Raw genomic sequence first — 24,653 nt, 5'->3', positions numbered from 1 at the left:
ATAAAATTATATAGTGTTTCTTTAACATATCAGAGTCTCTGAGAAGCCCTGCTGTGACATGTATTGCCTATCTCCAAGACAAGGCTTTAGATGATGGTGAGGAGGTGGTTAAGCTATCCTTTAATGAATCAGGCTGTATACTAAGTGCTTTATATATTATCTAATTTATCCCTCACAATAACCCTATGAAGTAAGTACTGTCATCCCCCTTTCTATAGATTAAAAAACTGAGTTCATTTAATAGATTTGTGACCTTAGCCAAAGAGGTTAATTTGGCTATGGTCACAAAGCTATTACATGATAGGTTGGAGTTCAAGTAAAAATCCATTTGATTCCTAAGTCTCCTCACTTATCTACTGTGCCATCAAAAGGTCCACAACCATTTCTGCTGTTAGAACTTAACTTCTTGATTTTAAGTTCTTGCTGCTGCTTAAAATGAAAATACACAGGAGGACAAAATAGTTGTTTCAGTTTTTTAATTATGTGATGTGATTTTTCTCTGTATATGTCAGAAACTGCCCAGAAAAACAGCAGTTTGGATGTCACACTTTTTTTTTCTGCTTCTACATATAAAACATTTACATATTTTAAAATGTGGGAGTGAACAATTATAATTACCAAAGGAGAAATATTATGTTTAATAATAAAATTGTTAGCAAAAGGCTCAAGAAAATAAACATTTACTAAATGTCCGTTAGGTGTCAAATACTTTATTTACAACATTATAGAAAAGCTGGGCATTATTATCCTCCCTCTTATGAACAAGATAAATGAAGTCCAGGTTAACAACCTGCCCAATATCACATATTTATTAATTGGTAGGGCTGCAGTTCAAGCCACGCAGTCTGACTCAATGACACCTGTCCTTCCATTGTAATATGTTGTCTCCCAATTTCAAATGGAACACATTCATCTTTGGTACAATAGATTGAAAGAAAAATAGAGCAATCATGTAGCTTTCCTTACCATCAAAGGATAATCTGTTAGCCTTTAATTACATTATTCAACGTAAGTAAATTTCTGTGTCTTGTTTGCAAGTTGAAATGAAAGTCATCAGTCCGATAGAAGTAGCAAAAAGGGTGGGTTGGTGGGTGGGGGTGATGGCTAAGGCAATGGAGGTGACTGGTGCTTTTGTACTGGCCAGTTTATGTCTCTCTTACACATCCTGTTCCCTTGCCAAAATGAAATGATGTTGGTGGAAAACAAGAATTCAAAATACGCTACAACTCAAAGTATTTTGGAGCTGTGTTAAATACAGCTTGTTTGTAGATCTATAAACGAAAGCCTCACTCAATATAACCATATTTCCTAACTTTCAAAACTAAAGATAAACTAAAAGCTGTAAAAAAGTTAATGATAGAGTTACCATTTAGCCAAGAAATTCTATTCCTAAATATAGATTCAAGAGAAATAAAAATAAATATTTACATAAAACTTGTAGAAAATAAAATAATTAATTAAAATACATAACCATATTTTTCTAGCCTTTATCTAAATGACTGTTGAAATTGTCTAATGAGAAAAGATGTACCAACTTGTAAATCTATTAATGGCTAATAAAGCCACAAATCAAAGTTATGTTCCTAAAAGTTTTAGGAACATTATGAGTGCTATTAAAAATAAGCCAATTATTTTTAGATCATCATAGGTTAGGAAAACAAAATGAGTCCTTAAGGTGAAACACATGGAAAAGGTGAGACAGAGCTTTTATGAACATTACAAGGAAATTGAATAAGTAGAGAAAACTGTCTAAACAAGCATGATTGGGAATTATATAGAGTTTTGACTCTTGTCTGTGAGGCTCCTGATTTCACCTTCAATTTTGAATGATAGCCTTGCTGGGTATAGTATTCTTGGATTCAGTTCCTTGCTTTGCATCACTTTGTATATTTCCTTCCATTCCCTTCTGTCCTGATGTGTTTCAGTTGAGAAATCAGTCGATATTCTAATGGAAGATCCCTTCTAGGTAACTTTCTGTCTCTCTCTGGCAGCCTTTAAGATTCTTACTTTGTCATTGATGTTTGCAAATTTAATTATGATGTGTCTCGGTGTCAGCACTTTTGAGTTCATCTTGTTTGGGACTTTATGTGCTTCTTGGACTTGTGTGACTTTTTCTTCCCAACATCAGGGAAGTTTTCTGTCATTATTTCTTCAAACAGGTTTTCTATTCTTTGCTCTGCTTCCTCTCCTTCTGGTACCCCAATTATGTGGATATTGTTTCATTTTGTGTTGTCCCAAAGCTCCCTTAGTCTCTCCTCCTGATTTTTAAGTTTTCTTTCCAGTTGCTGCTGTGCTTGGGTGTTGTTGTTTTTTGTTTGTTTTTTTTTTTTAAAAAAAATATATTTTATTGATTTTTTACAGAGAGGAAGGGAGAGGGAATAGAGAATTAGAAACATCAGAGAGAGAACATAGATCAGCTGCCTCCTGCACACCCCTTACTGGGGATGTGCCCACAACCAAGGTACATGCTCCTCACCGGAATCGAACCCGGGACCCTTCAGTCTACATACGGATGCTCTATCCACTGAGCAAAACCGGTTAGGGCGTGGGTGGTTTTTTCTACCTTGTTTTTTAACTCACTGATGTGGTCCTCAGCTTCTTCTAGTCCACTGTTGAAACTTTCCATTGCGTTCTTTATTGTGGCTGTGTCATTCTTCGTTTCCTCTTGATTCTTTTCATTTCCTCTTTATTTTTACACATGTTGATTTTGTCTTCCATCCTTTTCAGTGTCCTTATGACCATTGCTCTGAATTCTTTCTCTGAAAAATTGCTCACCTCGATTTCATTGACTAGTATTTCCTTTTCTGGTGATTCCTCCTTTTCTTTAGAATGTCTCCCCATTTTTGCTGTTCCTTTGTGATTGCTTCTACATATTATATCAAACTGCTATGCCACCCAGAATTTTTGAATTTGTCTTACATATTAGATGCTTTGTGGGATCCAGTGGTGCAATCTCTCAGGTCTTCTGGGCTGGCTAATCTACGGATGCCCCCTACTTGAGATATTTGGGTTCTCTTGGTGTAGTTGGGTCTTGAGTGTTATTATCCCATTTGTGGATGGAGTCTCCTCTCAAGTTGTCTGGTTATGTGGCTCGCTCTCTACCATGCTGACCAAACAGCACAAAATATAACTCAACAAGACATGACACAAAGGGAACAAAACATGAATTACTCATGACACCGATAACCCCAGCAGAAGTGACTACCAGAGAAAAGAGAATTAGGGGAGAGAAAAGAGAGCAAAAATGATATCGAGGGAAGAAAAAATGGTAAGAGAGAAAAGAAAAAGAAGAAATAGGAAGATAAAGAAAAAAAGTATATATATGGGAAGAACACGCCATAGAACAAACATATAAACCAAAAAATGAAAACAACAAACACACAGAAAAGAGGGTGGGTACAGAGTCTTATATACAGAAAGTAAGGTTAAGGAATTGAATGAATATGAGGGAGGACCTCAGTTCAGTATAGTAGAGGTAGAAAGAGGATGAGTGGATAAGAAGAAAAGAAAGAGAGGGAAAAAAATAAGATAAAATGAAATAACATTAAAAAATAGAATGAAGAAAAATAATGGAAAAGAATAAAAAACAAAGAAACAAACAAAAAGAAGAAAATAAAGAGGAAAAAATTTAAATAAAAGATAAATAAAATAAAAATAAAAACGTGAAGTGTCATTCCTTTCAGCTGAGTTTTAATGCCCTATGGGAGCTGGTTTAAATTTCCACTCTTCTGTACTGTCTGCCACTTCTCAGTTTCCTGTTAGGTAGTTAGCACCATGTTGAAGTTCCAAGTGATCCATGGCTCCTCTGTTTGTGTCTATCGCCACCTCCTTGACTGCCAGCAGGCAGGACCAATCTGCCCACTTAGCTTGTCTGCCCACTGTCAATCTTGATCTCTCAAGCAGCTGTTTTTGACAGGGCTACAGTTAGGGAGGTTGCTGTATTGCTTTCTGGGACTGAAAGGCCTCTCTTCAACCCAGTCCCTGAAGGCTCTTAGGAGCTATTCAGATTTTTGTGACCTTTGTTCCACTCAGGGTGTAGACTGGGTGTGGCTATAATGGTTGTCTGGAGGCTTCTGGGAGAGGCTAACTCTGCAAGAGAAAATGGCTGCTTAGGTCCCAAGTGTCAGGAATGTCCCAGTGCTGGACTCTTGGTCACCTCTCCCTGACCTGCTCTTCTCCATAGTCTCTCCTCAGACTCAACAAGTCCTCACCTCCACCTGCACCTCAGCAACAGGTGATTATTTGTATTTGAAAGGTCCTATGAACTGGGTTTAGTGAATAAAAGCAAAGACCAAAAAGAGGGGAAACACCTGTGCCACTGTGAGTTTCTCTCACCTCCCCCCTCCCCCGCCCCTGGCACCATGTGGCTTGGGCAGTTCTTCAGGCCACCCCTCTGGGCTCAGCCTCTCGTGGCTGTGGACTTATACCTAGAATCCCCTACTGCCAGCAGCCCTGTGGACTTCCTTTCCACAGTCAGTTGTTACTCCTGTCCTCAGGGGACTTGGACTTGGTGCTATGCAGCTTCCTTCTGACCCTCTGGGTTTGGAGGTCTCCCAACTCTCTCTAGTCCAGATTCCGGATCCTACTGTTCTTCAGGCGTCCTCTGTCCTTCCTGGCTGTGTACTATCTCACCAGCTGTGTCTACTTCACCAATTCTGGGTGGATGTTATTCAATTTAGATGCTCCTTCCATCTGCTCTGGGATAATGCTCGGGCCACATCTGACTATTCAGCCATCATTTTATGTCTCCTACAGTTGACTCTTAAACAATGGGGGAGGAGGGTTAAGAGTGATGACCCCATAGCATTGAAAATTCATATATAAATTTTGCCTCTCCCCAAACTTAATTATACTTGTCCCTTGGTATCAGCAGGGGATTGGTTTTAGGACATCCCTTATATAAAATGGATATGCTCAAGTCCCTTATGTGACATGACATAGAACAATGCATATAGTCAGCCCTCACTAGCCAAAGATTCCCAACTACAAATCCAAAATATTGTTTTCTATCATGGTTGAGGTGCAACCCTGGGATATGGAGGGTCAACTGTTTATTTATTTATTTATTTATTTATTTATTTATTTATTTATTTATTATTTTTTATTGTTCAAAGTATTACATGAGTCTTCTTTTTCCCCCATTGACCTCTCCCTGGCCGCTCCCATCCCCCAGCATATGCCCTTACCCCCCTACTGTCTGTGTCCATTGGTAATGTTCATATGTATGCATACAAGTCCTTTGGTTGATCTCTTACCCCCTCACCTCCCTCCTTCCCACATAGGTTGGACAGTATGTTGGATGCTTCTATGTCTCTGGTTCTATTTTTGTTCATCAGTTTATGTTGTTTATTATAGTCTACAAATGAGTGAGATCATGTGATATTTATCTTTCTCTGACTGGCTTATTTCGCTTAGCATAATGCTTTCCAGTTTCATCCATGCTGTTGCAAATGGTAAGAATTCCTTCTTTTTTACTGAAGTGTACATTCCATTGTGTAGATGTACCACAGTTTTCTTATCCAGTCATCTGCTGATGGGCACTTAGGCTGTTTCTAAATCATAGCTATTGTAAATTGTGCTGCTATAAACATAGGGTGCATAAATTCTTTCTGGTTGGTGTTTATGTTTTCTTAGGATATATTCCTAGAAGTGGGATTACTGGGTCAAATGGAACTTTCATTTTTAATTTTTTTTAGGAAACTCCATACTGTTTTCCACAGTGGCTACACCAGTCTGAATTCCCACCAGTAGTACAAGAGGGTTCCTTTTTCTCCACATCCTAGCCAGCACTTGTCATTTGTTGATTTGTTGATTTGTTGATGATAGCCATTCTGAGAGATGTGAGATGATACCTTATTTTTGTTTTGATTAACTGTATATTTATTGAAAAAATCCATGTATAAGTGGGCCTGCACGGTCCAAACCTATGTTGTTCAGGGGTCAACTGTGATAAACTATACTTTATAGGCCTATAATTTTTTAAATAATTCTTAATTGTTGAAAGTATTATATATGTCCCCTTTTTTCCCACATTGACTCCCTCCAGCCCACTCCCATTGTCTGTGTCCATGGGTTATGCATACAAAGCCTTTGGTTGATTACCTCCCACCGACCCACCCTCCCACACCTTCCCTTTGAGATTTCACACTCTGTTCCATGCTTCCGTTCATCAGTTTATTCTGTTACTTAGATTCCACATAGAGTGAGATCATGTGATACTTGTCTTTCTCTGACTGACTTACTTCACTTAGCATGATATTCTTCAGGTCCCTCCATGCTGTCTCTAAGAGTAAGAGATTCTTCTTTTTTACTACTGCATAGTATTCCATGATATAACTGTGCCACAGCTCTTTTATCCACTCATCTGCTGATGGGCACTTGGGCTGATTCCAAATCTTAGCTATTGTAAATTGTGCTGCTATGAACATAGCGGTGCATACATTCTTTATGATTGGTGCTTCGGGTTTCTTAGGATATATTCCTAGAAGTGGGATCAATGGGTCAAATGGCAGCTCCATATTTAATTTTTTGAGGAAATTCCATAGTGTTTTCCAAAATGGTTGAACCAGTTTGTATTCCCATAAGCAGTGTACTAGGGTTCCCTTTTCTCCACATCCTCACCAGCACTCATCATTTGTTGATTTGTTGATGGTAGCCATTCTGACAGGTGTGAGATGGTACCCAATTGTCGTTTTGATTTGAATCTCTTGGATGATTCATGATTTTGAGCATTTTAATATGGATTGCATTGAATCTGTAGATTGCCTCGGGTATTATGGACATTTTAATGATATTGGTTCTACCAATCCATGAACACAGTAAGTTCTTCCACTTGTTTATATCTTATTCTCTTTTTTCAACGTCCTGTAGTTTTCTGAGTACATGTCTTTTGCATCCTTGGTTAAGTTTATTCCTAAGTATCTTAAATTTTTGTTGCAATGGTAAATGGGATTATTTGTTTAGTTTCCCTTTCTGATAATTCATTATTGGTGTTTAATAAAGCCATCAATTTTTGGGTGTTGATTTTGTTTCCTGCTACATTGCCAAATTCATTTATTAAATCTAGCAGTTATTTTAATGGAGATTTTAGGGTTTCCTATGTACAATCATGCCATCTGTGAATAATGACAGTTTTACTTCCTCCCTTCCAATTTGGATACCTTTTATTTCTTCTTCTTGTCTGATTGCTAAGGTTAGAACTTCCAGTACTATGTTGAATAAGAGCAGCGAAAGCAGACATTCCTGTCTTGTTCCTGTTCTTAGGAGAAATGCTTTTAGTTTTTGCCATGGGCCTATCATGATTAACAATAACCACAAGTACACTAGTGGGTTGTTGTTTGGAATTAAAGGCAATACATTTTCTTATAGTAATGTTGCTAAACAGTGTTTCGGTTCCTAAATGAGTCCACAGATTAGTGCATGTGAAATGCTTTGAGGTCTAAAAACTGCAAAGTATATGGAAATTATTATTTAACTGATATTTCTAACAAAAAAACAATATAACCGAAATACCTAAAACAAACAAAAGCATTTAAAATGTATCTTAAATATTGGCACATAAGAAAAATATATATTTAATCAGGAGGATCACATGATTGATAAGTTTTTGTGGAGATTGTGAGAGTGAGTTATGGACACATTCAAGGTCCTTAGGTATTGAGAACACTAGTTTGTTATAATGTTCAATTTCATTTAAAAAGAAGTGGAATTACATAAAAGGAAGTTCAAATATTTTAAAAAGGAAGAGGGGACTCCAAGAATATGTGTGTGTGTGTGTGTGTGTGTATTTGTTTGTGTATATAAGATTATATAAAGTAGAGTTAATGCTATTAAAAGAAGAGAAAGGGGACAGAAAAGTAGGTCATGAAATGTGTCCCATGAGGAAAAGTAGGGTACAGAAGCTACCCTTGAATTAGACAATTTCTTGTGCGAACCACCAACTGGTGGAGTTCTTTATAGCAGAATATCATTTCAAGGGAAATGCTAATTTAAAAAACAAGTACAATTGAAATCTATACAATTTTATTTACCAATGTCACCCCTATAAATTCAATAAAATTAAAAAAAACAAATAACTCAATTTTAATGTCTACAGTGCAATTTTGATTGAGCTTATATGTTCTGCATATCATTAATAAAGTGTAAAATAAGAACACCATGATTCCTTTCTGCCCTTATTCTAAAAATTCATCCTGTCTTATAGAATGACAAAAACGGTTGTCATCTGATGAACCCAATATGTCATAGGTGAAAACTGCCAATATATTTGTTTCTTCATTCTAAGATGTTAAACTTTGCACTAATCTTAAAAGTATTGAAAATAGTAGATATTGAAGAGAGCTAGTGAGAAGAAGAAAGCTTCTTATGTGAAAGAAAATTAAATACCAAAAAAGCTGAGGTGTGTGTGTGTGTGTATACAGGTAGGTGTGTAAGGGGGGAAAAAAATATAAATAGTGATACAAAGGGTAAAGAGAAAAGAAATAGTCCATATTAAAATAGAAAAAGTCAGTTCTTCAGTGTTTGAGGTTTATTTTACATATTAAGAAACAAGTGCTAACAAGAAAGAGCCACGCTAACAATTATACGTGTTAGATATATTCAAAAGGCCAAACCAATTTTTTTTAAATTTTCATAGCAGTCTGTAAATCATTTCTATCAAATATGCTTTGTTCCTATTGTTACTATAGTTGCACTATTAATGCTTTCTTTAAGATTTATTAACATTATAGGAGTATTTTTTTAAATAACTGTTTTTTCTAATTATAAGTATAAAGGTTATTCATTATAGAACGTTCAGAAAATACAAAAAAATAATAATCAGAGAAAAACAATCACCCATAATTTCGCCAACCCAGAATAATCAAGGGTAATATTTTGGTGTATTTTCTTTTTAAAAGTTAAGACTTTTTAGTTTTAGGCAGCATTTACCTAAGCTACTTCAACATTTTATCTGAAATGATAGTGATTAATATCTTGAGAAAAACATATACCAGTACACATATATCAAGTGAGTTCTAGTACCATTGTCCTTCAAAAAAGATCAAAATAAATAGGGTTAGATAGGGTTTTGAAAATCACTGATTTATATCTAACTTGAGCATTCAAGCATTAAAACCAAGTAAATCACAACTAGGTTGTGAATATAACAGCCTCCATCAAACTAGAAATGAATCACCAAATTTTCTTTTTGAAAGAAATCAATATTGTAATAAGCCTACTGATAAATTCAAGCAGTAATTAACTATATACCACTATAATAGGAAGACATACATAGAGCCAATAAAGAAAAAGACAGAACAGAAAATGAATTAATAGCAATTAATTCATTGCTTTGCCCAAAGGGCTTCAAAGTTGGTGTTAACATCAAAATGTGGCAACTCTGAACTTGCTTAGTAAGCACATCAAAAGTGCATGTACTCTATGGTTAGAAATAATTCCCTATAGTATGTAGCTGAGGATCGCGATAGTTAACTAGCTTCAATGCAGTGACGGTGACTGTTTCTGTGGGTGACTAGGCTCCTACCACATGCTGTGAGACATCTTTCCCTCAGGAGGCAAAGCTGACAATTGGGCTGCTTCAAAAATTCTTCATCTTGGTGTGTCTTCTGAGATTCTGGTACTGTTCTATTTCTTGATCGAGATGCTGGTTACACAAGTGTGTTCACTTTGTGAAAATTCACTGAGCTATACACTAATGATTTCTGAATTTTATGGTATGTATTTATGCTTCAATTAAATTTACATATACAAAAAAGTATTCATGGCTAAGCAATACCTGTGGTACCTTATCAAGTACCCTTTAGGGAAAACCCCAATGATAGTTTACAGTTCAGTGACCATCATGAAAAAGAAAAGGCATTTTAGTCAATGAGGTGTTACTTAACCAAGCAAAACAGAAACTGGGTGCAAATCTCATTTGTAATCTGTAGGAATTTCATGGGAGAAAAGGAACTAAAGTAAAATGGTGATCAAAACTTTCAAAAGACCGAGGCCACAATAGGCACTGCATGTGGGTTAGACCACATCAAATTTATGGCTAGTAAGTATATTTTTATGTAAAACTCTCTGGTGCATATTTTTGTTTTAAATGTGCTAATTCACACAAACTACCTGTCAACATTTCTGCACTCCCTGTTACTTTTTGGAAGAGATGCTCAAACTGCTTCTAGTCAAAGACTACCACCTTCAACTTATACTAGTAAGAGAACACTCTTTCTATTTTTAATTACATGGGGAAATGCTTACAATCACAAGCAGCATATAAAACTGTATATCCTATATAATAAAGAGGTAATATGCAAATTAACCATAACACCCTCACAAGATGGCTACCTATGGCCAGGCCGGGAGGGGGGTTAGTGAGGGACAACCAAACAACTGAACAAGCAGGCTGCGTGGGGTGACCAGGCCAGCAAAGGGGCCATGAGGGGTGACCAAATGACTGAACAAGCAGGCTGTGTGGGGTGACCAGGTCAGCAGGGGGGCTGTGAGGGGTGACCAAGCCAGCAGGGGAGGTGCAGTTTGGGGCGACCAGGCCAGAGGGGGAGGGGGGGCAGTAAGAGGTGACCAGGCTGGCGAGGGGGGCAGTTGGGGGCAACCAGGCTGGAAGGGGGGGCAGTAAAGGGTGATTAGCCCAGTGAGTGGGGCAGTTAGGAGCAACCAGGCCAGCAGGGAGGGGGCAGTTGGAGGTGACCTGGCCAGCAGCAGGGGCAGTTAGGGGTGATCAGGCTGGCATGAAGAAGCAGTTAGGGGCAACCAGGCAGGCAGGCAGGTGAGCAATTAGGAGCCAGCAGTCCTGGATTGTGAGAGGGATGTCCGACTGTGGGTTTAGGTCTGATCCTGGGGATTGGGCCTAAACCGGCAGTCGGACATCCCCCAAGGGGTCCCAGATTGGAGAGGGTGCAGGCCGGGCTGAGGGGACCAACCCCCTGTGCACAAAATTCATGTACCGGGCTTCTAGTATAGTATATAGTTCTTTAAATAATATGTATGCAGAAAAAAAAAAGAAGAAAATGACAACAAAAACACTCCTAAATGCTAAAATGGTTATATCTATGCATCTTAAATTATACCTATTTTCTTAATACTACATTAATACTCATGAAATAAATAATCATTAAGATAAAAGTAGGATACAAAAATATACCTAGACATGGAAAAAGAGACAGGAAGAAATATTAATGGTACTACCTCTGTGGAATTATACATAGTTTTTATTTTTAGTTTTAAACTTGTTTTTGTATTTTCTAAGTTTACTGCAAGAAGCATAATTAATTTTATAATAGAAAATAACTTAGAAAATGTCTTTGGTACTCTCCTCTATTTCCTCCATAAGCCTGGTAACAGAGATTAAATATAGTATTCTATACAAGATAACGGATATTTTACAGGGACTGCGGTGGTGGGGGGGGGGAATAAAAGTTTATTTATATGCTTAGAAAAACATTTGCTTACCAAACTATATATTTATTTAAGGTTTTTATGTAATAGAATTCCTTATTCATCAACATGTTCAAGGGAAGCATTTTAATTGGAGACATAAATTGAATGCTGGTGTAAATAAAAATTTTAAAACATCTACACTAATAAAAGAGAAAGATGCAAATTGACCATACCTTCACAACACCCACCAGCCAATCAGGAGTGAGTATGAAAATTAACCCAACAAAGCTGGCGGGTTAATTTGCATACACAGGTGCCATGGGGCGGGACCCTTGTATTGTTGCTATGGCAACAATGCAGGCGTTCCACACTGCCCCAGCCACTCCTGGCCTCTGGGCAGTGTGGGAAGGTGGAAAGGTGGCTCCAGGCCAGAAAGAGCGTCTCCGCCAGAGCAAAGGCAGTGCTGGCAACCAGGGGAAGGAAGGCCCATTCTTGCACGAATCTTCGTGCATTGGGCTTGCATCCAAAATAAAATGGGAAAAGTTCAATGTAAAAATTCATTGTCACTATTTCTTTGTTACCCAAGTCATTTTGCCATTTGAAACCCATAAACTGTTCCATGATGGTGATCACCATAAAAATTAGGAAACTTGCATTCTTGAAATATTTGTATATTCTTATTTCTCCTACTTTACATTAATTATTTTGGGTATTCAGGCAAGAAGCACAGTACATAGCATACAATATACACTTGATAAATGCTTAATGAATTGAACTTCAGTCCCCTTCCATTAGATACTTTTATAATGAATCTTATGAACCTCTGGAATTCATGGGTATTTAAGGCAACTCCACCCATATTACCAGAGCACTTACAGTACAAATATTTCAGCAGGAAATATGAAAATTAATAAAATATTAAAATGATTATGATCTAGTAGGATAGGATATTGATATATATATGTACTATAAGAGATGAAGTACTAAGGGAGAAAAGAAAAAAATTATTTTGGTTTTGATGTGGGCTGTGGTGGGAAGAGGAAGAGAAGGAATTGAGAAATACTTCACAGATAAGGAGGCATTTGTGTTGGGTTTTGAAGGATGAGTAAGTTTTGACCAGCAGAGTTAGGAAGAAAAGAATATGTAAGCAAAAACAGAAGTACAGGCAAAGGAATGATAATGGAAAGAAGAGAAAAAATGCAGGGATCAACATGAGAGAAGAGGTATATAAAGCTTTAAAAGTAGGTTGGGACTACATTAAGATTCATCTGGGAAATGTAGTCCAAATTTATAAGTAATGCTATTTTGAACAATGGCATATGCGTGATGAAAGGTGTGTACCAGTGGCAATGTAGAAGAAGAACTGGAGGGAAGGAACCACTGAAGGCAGGGAGACCAATTAAATTAGGAGATTCAGCATTTGTTCCTAAGAGAAGACATAGGAACTGAAAGCAGAGTAGTAACAGTTGCAAAAAAGAAGGGAACATATGTTAAAAGATTTAAAGTGATAGAATCAACTGGTGTGGCACTTATTTATTGGAGGGGGAAATGTTGAGGGCCTAGTTTTGAATGCAAGAAAGAAGAGGTGTTAAATGAATGACTTAATCTATATATATATATAAAAGGCTAAGTGACTGACCGTACATCCGTCCGACCGTCCAACTGGCGGGTACATATGCCATGCAGTAGCAATTTAAAAACAAACATTGACTCATGCATGCATGATACATATAAAGCTCTCGCTGGTGCCAATTGCATACGTGTTTTATACTACTACTAGAGGCCCGGTGCATGGATTCGTGCACCAGTGGGGACCCTTGGCCTGGCTTGTGCCCTCTCGCAATCCAGGACACCTCAGGGGATGTCGGATAGCCGGTTTTGGCCTGATCCCCACAGGCCCGATCTAGACAGGAGGGAGCCCAATCCCTGAAGGTCCGATACAGACAGGAGGGAGCCTGATCCTGTGCATTGAGCATCTGTCCCCTGGTGGTTAGTGCGTGTCATAGCAACTGGTCGACCAGTCATTCGGTCATTTGGTCAATTAGGTTTTTTTATATATAAATATCATATATACTATTTTGACATGTAATTTTTTTGCAGTAATGTAATTAACGCATGAATCTTTCTTCTAATAATTTCCTTTCAATGTGCATGAATTCGTGTATCAGGCCACTAGTAAAATAATAAAAATGAAACAAATGAGAGGCATGAAAATTCAGAGACTGCTTGGGAGAGGATTTCAAAGGAGTGGTCAATAGTATCAATACAATACTGCAGAGATATCAAAAAGAATGTATTTGGAAACAGATTTAGGAATAGCACTTTACTTTGGTAAATTATCACACTCAATCCCCTCTCATCCTCTTTTGAACCTCTCACTCTACTAAAAAGGGTTCTTTTCAAAGTCAAATTCCTAGAAAAGAAAGCAGAATAAAAACTAAGTATCAAGTGGGTGAGAAGGGATTGGGTAGTGATAAGTCAGCATAAAATACTATCCCAAAGTCTTTGTGAATAGAAAAAAAGATTGGTAGGAGATTGAAGGAGAAGCAGTTATTTGCGAAAACAATGACAAACACAGGTGGATCAAAGGATCATTTTCCTGTAAGGAATTCAGTCTATTCACCCTATTCCTAAAGAGTTAAATTTAGGCCCTGGCTGGTTTACTCAGTGGTTCAACCACGGAGTGAAGGGTCAGGGTTCAGTTCCTGTCAAGGGCACATACCTCTGTTACAGGTTTTCTGTCCCACACCAATTGCCAATAGATGTGTCTCTCTCACATCATCTCTCTCCCATTGATGTTTTTCTCTCTCTCCCCCTCCTACTCTCTCTCTCTATGGAAAAAATTGATGGAAAAAATATCCTTGGGTGAGGATTGACAACAATAACAAAAAAGAGTTAAATTTAGGATTTCAGGTAATGTAGACTTTGACGTACTCTCGGCGATTCATTTTCAAATTGTGTACTACAAACATAAGATTCTATTTTCATTTTCTAAATACATTTAACTATGTTAACTGTGATAAAAAATTATAGCAATTTCCTATATGTCAGTAACTGTCTTAAACACTTCATCTGTATTATCTCATTTAATAACAGCAACTTTACAAGGCAAGTTTATTATTATGCCCATTTTACATAGGAGAAAACTGAGACTTAGAGAAGTAAAATAATGGTCTAAGATTTTAAGAATAGTAATTGACAGAGCCAACCTCTTAATATGCTCTACTGTCTTCCAACATTATATAGATGCAACTGTTTTCTACCCAATAATTAACTTAAACTACTTAGTTCATTCACTTTCTTACAGTGCTCAGAAATAATGCCTCTCCTGCCATACCTTTGAATATGTTTCAAGTTCTTATAAATGTGTTATGGGTTATGAAGGTTGTAGCTCTACACAGATCTTTCAATAAACTTACGCCTGCACATGTTGACTCAAGGAAAATTTGACAAGCAAGTATCTACACCATTTGAACCTGTGGGATGTGCTAAATTAAACAGCATGCAAAGTTCAGACCCATCTGCATGGTGAAAGCAGAACAATTAATTGCACAATAACAAAAAACATGTGTACCTTGTCTCATTGTGACAATCCTACATTTTAGAAGGCATTAGTGCTTAGTCTAAGTTTGGGCTGCTTCTTATCTTGTTTTCGTAGTTAAGAAATATGAATAGTAATTAAACTTTGAAACCAAAATATTCTCTTAATTTCTTCCAGGTTTCTGGATCAATTTGACTGAAAAATATTGAGAGATAGCAAGGCAAGCTGTTAATAAATGTATATCATTTACAATTATCTGTGTGAATCAGGATTTTCTGAATACTTAGCAACCCCAATAATACTATACAGAAATAAACTGCATGAGCTGATGCAAAGCTACAGCTTACCTTTTGTAAAATGTCCGTATACATAAAAACAGCCTCATTTTTCTAATCAATTGCTCTTACATAGTGGAATTTCTCTCTGATAAACAACAGTTTTAAAGCAACTATTCTAAAAACAGTTCTAAGCCAGAAATAAACCAATTAGTTCTGTTGTCTTGGAACAAATGGGTCTTCATGGTCATAGGATTATAATAGGTAAGAGTGTGGATGCTCAGCATAAACTCAAAGATCAAACAATTCAAGCACAGTCCCCTGTGAGAGTGGGTGAAGAGAGATTTTGTGAACAAAGAAGACAACACTGGCTTTTCCACATTTGGTTATCCTTGTGCAATTCATATTGAAATAATCAACACTTAAACCTCAGTACTACCTCTCTGCCACTAAGATCCAACATAGGTCGTTTTTGACCAGAGATGACAATGAACCCTAGGATTTATCTCAGGAATGAGCAAAACAAATGAGAAATAGCACTTTGCCAAATGTTCAACAATACACGTGAAAGAGTGATTTCCCCCATGTTGAAAAGTAATTTCTCTAGGAGTTCAAGAGATAAATGTGATTCCATACCTCAAGGAACCAGCTAGCTTTTTTATAGCTAAGTAGTCTAATAGTAAACTTTGCCATAGTCATAATCTCAGATAATAAGAAATCTTTAAAGTATTAAAATACCTTTCTGAATGTAATTGAATTAAGTGATCAACATTTAGGGCTTTATTTCTATACTAGAGACCTGGTGCACGAGATTCATGCATGGGGTGTGGGGTGGGGTGTGGGGGGAGGACTGTGCCCTCTTGCAGTCCTGGACTCCTTGCTCCTTACCACCTGCCTGCAGCAGAGGCAGGAGAGGCTCCCGTCACCGCTGCTGCACTCACTAGCCATGAGCCTGGCTTCTGGCTGAATGGCACTCCCCCTGTGGGAGCGCACTGACCACCAGGGGGCAGCTTCTGCACGGAGCATCTGTCCCCTGGTGGTCAGTGTGCATCATAGAGACCGGTTGTTCTGCCAGTTCGGTCTATTTGCATATTAGGCTTTTATTATATAGGATAGTATTCTGAAGCAAAACAGCCATGATTAGATTCCCAGTGTTTTCAGGTCTTCAGACTAACAGTTGCATAATCATATATTTGTATGTTATTTTTTTTTACCTCTTGTTAACATCAACTTATCATCATAATTAACTTTAATTGACTGTTTATTATCTGCTAGGTAGTTTACACATGTTATCATTAGTAATCACAGCAATGTAAATATTATTGCCATCTTATGGATAGGGAAACTTAGACTCGGAAAAGTTAAATAATCTAAGGACACAAAGCTATTGTATGGTAAATCCAGAATTTGATTCACATTCTTTTTTAAAAATATAGTTTTATTGATTTCAGAGAGGAAGGGAGAGGGAGAGAGATAGAAACATCAATGATGAGACAGAATCATAGATTGGTTGCCTCCTGCACACCCCCCACTGCAGATCAAGCCCACAATGAGGGCATATGCCCTGACCAGGAATCCAACCTTGACCTCCTGGTATATAGGTTGACACTCAACCATTGAGCAACACCAGATGGGCTCACATTGCCATTTCTTGTCCACGTTTCCTCCACCCCTACTTCTTTTGTTCTCCACCCTTTCTCTGCCAACAAGGCAGTCTCCTATCCAAAATTCAGCACTTTAGAAACCAAGGTGTATGCAGAGTGCTGGGCACACAGTGCGAGTGCAACAAAATTTAAATTTATTACCCCTAAAATTATCAGATAAATATTAAGCTTATATCCTTAACAGAATTAGTAGAAACTCTTTAGTTAAAGACTACTCTTCAATTCCAAATAACTTATGCAAGCAAATCTCATTCGGAGGAGACAAAGTCAAACCCTTTCATTTAAGTAGCCAATTCAAATGTAAGGACTTTAAAATTTACCAAGTCCTTATTCTTCATTTTTATTAGCTTTTAAGAAAGGAGTAACAAAAAGAAAAAACACCCACAAAAAACTCACAGAAAGCCAACATTATGGTGGATTACCAGAGGGAAAAGGGGGTAGGGGTGGTAGAAGAGGGTAAAGGGGGGATAAATGGTGATGAAGGAGACTTGACTCAGGTGATGAACACACAATACATTATACAGAAAATGTATTATTGAACTATACACTTGAAACCTTTATTTTTTTTTTACACTTGAAACCTTCATAATTTTATTAACCAATGTCACCCCAATAAATTCAATGTGAAGACCAAGGTGGGCAGGGGCTGGGTGGAGGGGGGAAATGGGGGACAACTGAAGTAGTGTCAACAATAAAAAAGTACAAGGGAAAAAAGAGAAAAAGAGTAATTTCACTCTATTCAATGAATTATCAACCAAGAGAGATACAGTTGCTCCTTTAATCAATATAAAATCTAAGAATCACAGCAGGAAGGAATCACAGGAAGGAATATTAGAGTTCATCTAGTTCACTTTTGTCTCAGCGCACTCTGCCAACTTGGCTTCCAACTCCTACCTCTATACTATCGTTTGACTAAGTAACTAGTACAAGGTTATAAAGCTGGTAGAGGCAAAGAGTCTAAAATCTCCTGAGTTCCAGTTCAGTCTTCTTTCCATTAAGCCACCCAGACACTCAATGCAAGTGCTCTCTAGGCAGTGCTAGACACAATGTTTTAGGAGAAAAAACACACAAAAATCCCTGTAAGTACTTAAATAAATAGATTCATTTCTCCAGTAACTCCTAAAAGGCTAATCCTATTAGCTAAACTTGACTGAGAAAGATGTTGTGTCTTTATAGGCCTTATTTCATTTCATCCTCAAGGCAAACCTATGGGAGTAGTTCTTAGTTCTTTCCCATTTAATTGTTGAGGGAAATCAGACTCAGACTTCAAATAAGTTGTCCAAGGTCACAGAACTAGTAAGCAATGGAACCGGAATTCCAAGGCCTGACTTGGGGCCCAGCTGTCAACAACTGTGATATATTGCTATTATGTCTTTATTTTTCTTCCCTTTTCTTCCAAAAATTGTTTCTTTGTCTTTTGGGCTAAGATCACTATATATATATATGGATATATATTATGGATATCTAATATATATCACTATATATATATATATATATATATATATATACACACAATCACTATATATTATGGATATCTAATTACAATTAAGGAAAAGGTTTCTGGAAGGATAACTGCAGAGGGAAAAATTGTAACCCACATCATCTCCAGAAATTAAAGACCCACTTGGACTACTTTTCCCAAAGTCTAGGCTTTTGCTGTCCTTATGCATAAACCTCTCCTTTGTTCAATAACATTAATCACCTCTTCTGTCACTTTTCAAAGGCAAAAGAAAGCACTGATACCAACAAACACTTGGGCCCTGAGACCCCTGGGCAGAGAAGAGCCCAAGAGCAAAGCAAAGTTGCCACCAAAACTGCAATGAGGTTAACAGGGCACAGTAACACAATCTTTGTACCTGATACTAGGAAACATGAAGAGAAAAACAGGGAGAGGCGAGGGGAAAATCTGCTGCAGGCCTGAGGTTGTTAAACAGGAAAAGAGTGAGGAAGGGATTTTCAGGAAGCCTTCTCCCAGAACATTTCAAAGCCAACGTCCACCACCAATTAATCCAATGCAAGGCACCCTTGTGAAACACCAGGTAAAGGCGACACAAAGAGCCCCGACACTCCTCCAGTTGCCAGCCTCCGCATTCTGTTTGTCTTACCCTTTTCTATTGGAGAGACAAATTGTAAAGGGTTTTTCCGCCCAACCCCCAAGGCAGGGTAAATCGCCCAGAGAAGAGGCCCCTGTTTCATTCCGTGGGGACGGAACGGGCACTGGTTTTCTTTCGGAGCAAAGGGAGAGGAGGAGGAGAGCATCGAGGAAAATAAGAGAAACTGGCCTTGGAAGGGGCTTGAAAAGGCACAATTTAGTGGCTGCACTCACCCGGGTGAGACATGGGGATGACCTCATTGCGGGTCCCTGGGAAGTTAAAGATGACGGCTCCAGACGCCCCTCTCTCTTGAGCCAGATGGATCTTGTCTGCGAAGGTGCAGCCCCCTCCGCGCTGGATGAGGGCCAGCCAAGAGACATGAACGCTGCGTCCCCAGTCTCCCGAGACCGTGGGCACCGTGAAATTCGTGTGCGGGTTACAGGCATTGAGAGCCCCTGGCCCGTCGGGCGGTACCAGGACCCCAGCCACTGGCTCGAGCGGCGAATCCTGGCCGTACACGCCCTCCTCGCTCAGCTCCCACACGGTGCGGTTCACTCCGGTGTGCGGAACCCGCCAGGACACGTTGAGGTACGCGGTCCACACAGCTTCGGCTCCCCGGGAGCCGGGGGCTTGCGGACTCAGGGCCAGAAGAAAGCACCACGCCAGCAACCGGGAAAAGCCGCAGCTACCGCGGTAGGAGACCCCGGCCCCGGGCGGTGGCCCCATGGCGCGCGCGCTCTGCGGTTCCCTAGGGCCCGTGACACGCGCCCTCCTAGCTGGCGGCAGGACCTAGGCCTTGCCCAGGTGCGCGCCAGGTGGGGAGGGGCGGGGAGACACTGGCGCGAGCAGCGAGCTCCGTTCCAGCCCAGAGGCACGTACCCTCTGAGGAGACGCTGCCGCAGAAGCAGCTTGTCGCCGCTCCAGTGCTCTTCGCTGGCGCTGCGGCCGCGTAGGGCTCTGGGGCTTTGGCACGAAGCTCCGCCCAGCCGACTGGGGGTAGAGGTGGCTGGGAGGAGGAAAGGACACTGCGGGATCCCCCTCTTAAAAGGGTAACAGGACGGACAGAGTAGGAACTGAGGCTGTGTAGCCAGGTGTGTCGCGTGGTTTTGGACAAAATGGACAGGTGAGGAGCTAGAATCTACTAACATAAAAAAAGCTCTTTGGTAGCATTCGAGTTTGTTTTGATTTTTCAGTAGCACATTTTTTCTTCCGAACATTTGCCTAAAAAGCTTTTCAGGCTTAAGGTGCCAGAATGTGAAAGTACTTCTAAAAAGCGCAGATCCAAAGGTTCTGAGTTCTAGTAAAGAGAATTTGGGTAATTGGGTGGTGCTGTGGGCAGGCCCTTTATTGAGTCTCAAGAGGAAGGGCGAGGCAGGAAAAGCGCATTAACACACACACACACACACACACACATTCTGCTCCAAACAAGTGTCATACCTGTGTACTTTCCTCTTACCCTTACCCCATGTGAAATATACTGCATAGAGACCCCTTCTAAAAGTAATCTGAGTCTTCAAAAAGAGAAATTTGTTTTCACACATGTCAACTAAGACTCTTTTCTTTGTCGTCCACAAACCAAGTTTATCCAAATAGATATGTCTGTACAATTCATGACATTAACTACATCATCTTTCTTCATTAACCACTAACTAAAAGAAGTGTGACTCACCTTGACAATTCACTCATGACACTATTGCATTATCATTTCTCCTAACTTTAAGTGTACCATTTTTATGCACTCTGTTGGTTATTACATTTACTGGGTGCTCAATAAATATGCATTGGATTAAACCTAATTAATACATCTGGCTTCAGATAACTTTTGACCTTGGAGAAATTATTTTTCTGTGCCTCAGTGTCTCCATCATCTGTAAAATGAGGATAATAATAGTACCTACCTCTTAGAGTTGTTCAGATGGTTAAATGAGTTTACATGTGTAAAGCACTTGAGACAGTACTAAGCAGAATGTAAAAATTTTATCTGTTAAATACTATTTTTAAGCAGGTTCAGGGACACCATACTTTTAAAATAATCTTAAAGTTGTTACTTTGAGGTAATAATCAGAGAAAATGATGTTCAGAATGTTCAGCTTTAGTTCCTTTTTCAGTCCAAAGAAATACAATTTACTTTATCCAGTCCAACATTTGTTAAATTTCTGACCAATCACTCCCCTCAGTCTTGGCCCAACATTTACTTAATCAGTATTATTCCCCCAAATTAAGCATGTGACAATTTGCACTTCACACTTTTATAGCTTGAGATAAACCTAGTGCAGTGGTCGGCAAACTCATTAGTCAACAGAGCCAAATATCAACAGTACAATGATTGAAATTTCTTTTGAGAGTCAAATGTTTTACATTTAAACTATATAGGTAGGTACAATGTTATTAATTAGGGTACTCCTAAGGCTTAGGAAGAGCCACACTCAAGGGGCCAAAGAGCCACATGTGACTCGCGAGCCACAGTTTGCTGACCACGGACCTAGTGGAAAGTTAATATCATAATCAAATAGCACCTAGAATCCAAATAAATGGGCATGAACCCTAGGAATTGAAATGTACTTTAGATATCATAGGGGTAGGTATATGGGGCCAATAGCATGGCACTCTTATCTATTAATGATGTTAATCTCTAAGATAAAAATTGACTAGGGAAAAGAAAATGGTAGGATCAGCCACCTCTCAGAAATAGTACAATTCCAGAAGTTGTCTCAATTTGTTAATGAAGAGCTCTCAAAATTCAATCAATATCACCTGTATGACAATCAACCATATTGTAATTTGAAGAAACAATGTGTTCAAAAGAAAAGAAATATTTTTGTAAAGCACCTACAAAAATGAAGTTTGTTAGCATTCTTTCTTTCTTTTTTAAAAATAAATATTTATTGCACATCTACTGTATACCGGCCATGGGCTAAGCATTGGGGTAAAAAAAATAAGACATGACTTATGTTTTCAAAAAGTTAACTTTGATGAAACCAACAAGCAAACTTGTGTTGCCGAATAGAGTGCTACATGTATATAGTGTAAGTGCTCTGATAGAGGTATGCATAGGGCAGTAGTGGGTAATAAAAGAGAAGAGGAACCTAACCCACTGGAAAATAAGGAAAAGCTTTCCAGAGGAGGTTATACCTGTGCTGACTTTGAGAAGGTTAGCTTTTCTAGGCATAGAAGGGAAAGTATTGAAGCATGAAACTGAAAATGTTGGGTAGCAACAAACACTACAGGCTCTATAAACAATATGGTTGGATACAACCCGGAGCACAAGAGATAAAGTTGTAGAGGTCCAAGGGGGTAAGTTCTTGAGAGTCCTTTGGATAAAGCTAGGGAGTTTGGACTTTATCCAAAAGCAAGCAGTAATATGACCAGGGTTTAAAAGGGGAGTAATATATAATTAGATATGAATTTTAGAGATCATTATGGCTTCTCTGTATACAATAGATTGGAGGAGAAAAGAGTAGAAACAGGGAGTCCAGATAGAAAGTTGTTGGCAGTACTCCAGGTAAGGGATGAAGGTGGCCTGGATAAACAGGTAGTGGAAATGAAGATATATAGATAAATTGGGAATGTATTTTGGATGTAGAATCAATAGGACTTGTTTGGGTTATAAAAGAGAGACAAGAGTTAGGGATGTCTCTGAAGCTTTGGTCTGGAAGACTGGGTGACACTTGATTAATCAGGAAGACTGTTTTAAATTTATAGAATGTGTAGGAGGGGGAGATGAGTCCAGTGTAGACAAATTGATTTTCAGGTACCTATGATATAACTAGGTAGAACTCTCTTGTAGGCAGTTGGATTTTATGATTACTGAACACCTGACACTGGAGAGGTATGGCTATACAGAGACAAAAGAAATAGTCCCTGCCCTCAATGAGTTCACAGTTTAGTAGGAAAGTCAGAGAGGTCAACAGACAATAATGTACAGTGTAATAAATGTTATGACTGGAGAAAACATTGGATGCTATGGCAACATGGGTGTGGCTGAGTCTTTTAGAACAAATAAAGTTAATCAAGCAAAGAGAGTAAGGATATTCAGGCATAGGCAATAGTATATTACATAAGAACAACAGGACACATCTAGGGAACTAACATTTAGTAGTTAGGTATGGTGGGCATATAAGTTGCAAAGAGGGAGCCAAGGAAAATAACACTGGTCAAGTAGATTATGCCAGAACATGAAAAGTGTAGAAAACTATGTTAAAGAGTGTGAACTCAATACACATACAAACACATTTGAGTGTGTGCATGGGTGACACACACACACACACATAAAGTAAATATGACAAAAGAATTATTATTAAATCCAGATGATGGGTATATAAGTGCTCAATGTTTTATTTTTGAAATTTTCTCCATATTTTAAACTTTTTGTAAGGATGAGTTTAAAATTATGAATTTATATTAAAGGATGTGGAACAAAAGAATATGATCAGATTTAGGACTAAATAGATCCTCTGGATTATATTAAGGGCAAGACAGGACACAGAGAGACTAGTGAGGAAGCTAATATCCTCAGTACTATTCTGGAGGTCTTTCTCAATTGTGGAGATGGAGGTCTCAGACTATTAACCATTAAAATTACCTCATGAACTCCCCTTGCTATGAATTCATCCTTACCAAGCAACCTTCTTATTAGTATTTAGCTCCTCATGTAAATATGCCTACAGGGAGATAATGTACTGATGGCAAACACTAGTATCTGGTCCACTTGGAATTATACTTCTCATTATAAATTTATCAATTAGTATTCTGGCTTATATATTGGTATTTTGTGAATTTACTTAAGTGTGAGTCAGTCTCCAGGATCCCAGTCTCTGGTTATACTATCAATCAAAGTTCAAAGCTTACAAACCAAACTCTGTCAATGTCCTTCCACTCTATGGAGATTTGTCTGGGTAACTCTCTGGCTTTCCCCAGAGATGGGTATCCAGCATCGAACCTCTGCTTGAACACTCCTGGTATCAGAGATTACTACCTCACAAAGCATTACACCCTGAGTAATACTATACTTTTCTTGTTGGAAAGTTCATGTAAGTATTGTTTGTCTTTGTTTTGGTCCTTCCTCTTCCTCCCACCCAACTCTTCCTACCCAAGGTCCCCAGAGTTTCCATGCTATTTCCTGGCTGTATCACCACCCCATCAGGGTCTTTGCTTTGAGCAGTTTCCTTGTACCAGACAGACCTCACCTGATTCCTGGCCGTCAAACCAAATTTACTAGTCCTAGATGTATTCCCTCAGGATCCTTCTGTACCTAAGGCTAAGAACAGCTACTGCTCATTGAGCATTTATTGTGTGCTTTACATGCATCATCTCAGTTGATTCTCACAACTATTGGTCATTATCTCAAATTTCAGAAGAGGGGATTAGAGAGAATTAGCAAGTTACCTAAAATCATATAGCTTGTAATCAAATTAGGATTCTAATGCAGTTCTGACTGTAAGTATTAATAGCTGAATAGTGAGTGATTCAATACCTTGCCTCGGGAGAGTGGCATTTGCACTTCAACATTGCCTTATACCAAAGAAACAAATTTCAAGTCAAATGTTTCTTGTATGCATTTCAGGCACTGTGACCAGCGAGGGAGATATATTTGGGCCAGGATCCTTTTTGAATTCCTCAAATCCTACCACAATGGCTATCCTTGCCAAACATTTGTATAAGCAATACTGAACAGAAAGCTGTCCTGAGCAGTGCACTA

At 38.6% G+C, this 24,653-nt stretch overlaps 1 protein-coding gene across 2 annotated transcripts in view; it reads right to left on the bottom strand.

The window, feature by feature from the left end:
* RNF128 (ring finger protein 128) overlaps positions 1 to 24,653 on the bottom strand; it is a gene marked incomplete at its 5' end in the record, with an annotated part of 147,813 nt that overhangs the window by 78,363 nt on the left and 44,797 nt on the right. Inside the window, one exon of one of the 2 annotated variants that reach the window (XM_081115344.1) lies at positions 19,189 to 19,681. The exons of the other annotated variant lie outside the window; for it this stretch is intronic. Within the exon in view, the coding sequence (XP_080971470.1) occupies positions 19,189 to 19,681 (493 nt within the window). Of the gene's footprint in view, positions 1 to 19,188; positions 19,682 to 24,653 lie in introns of those variants that run through there. 2 annotated transcript variants of the gene reach the window in all.

The sequence above is a fragment of the Myotis nattereri genome, assembly GCF_964212035.1.
Source record: "Myotis nattereri genome assembly, chromosome: X".
Classification (NCBI taxonomy): Eukaryota; Metazoa; Chordata; class Mammalia; order Chiroptera; family Vespertilionidae; genus Myotis; species Myotis nattereri.
The sequence above is the reverse complement of the archived record's forward strand: the minus strand, read 5'-3'. Positions and strand labels throughout refer to the sequence as shown.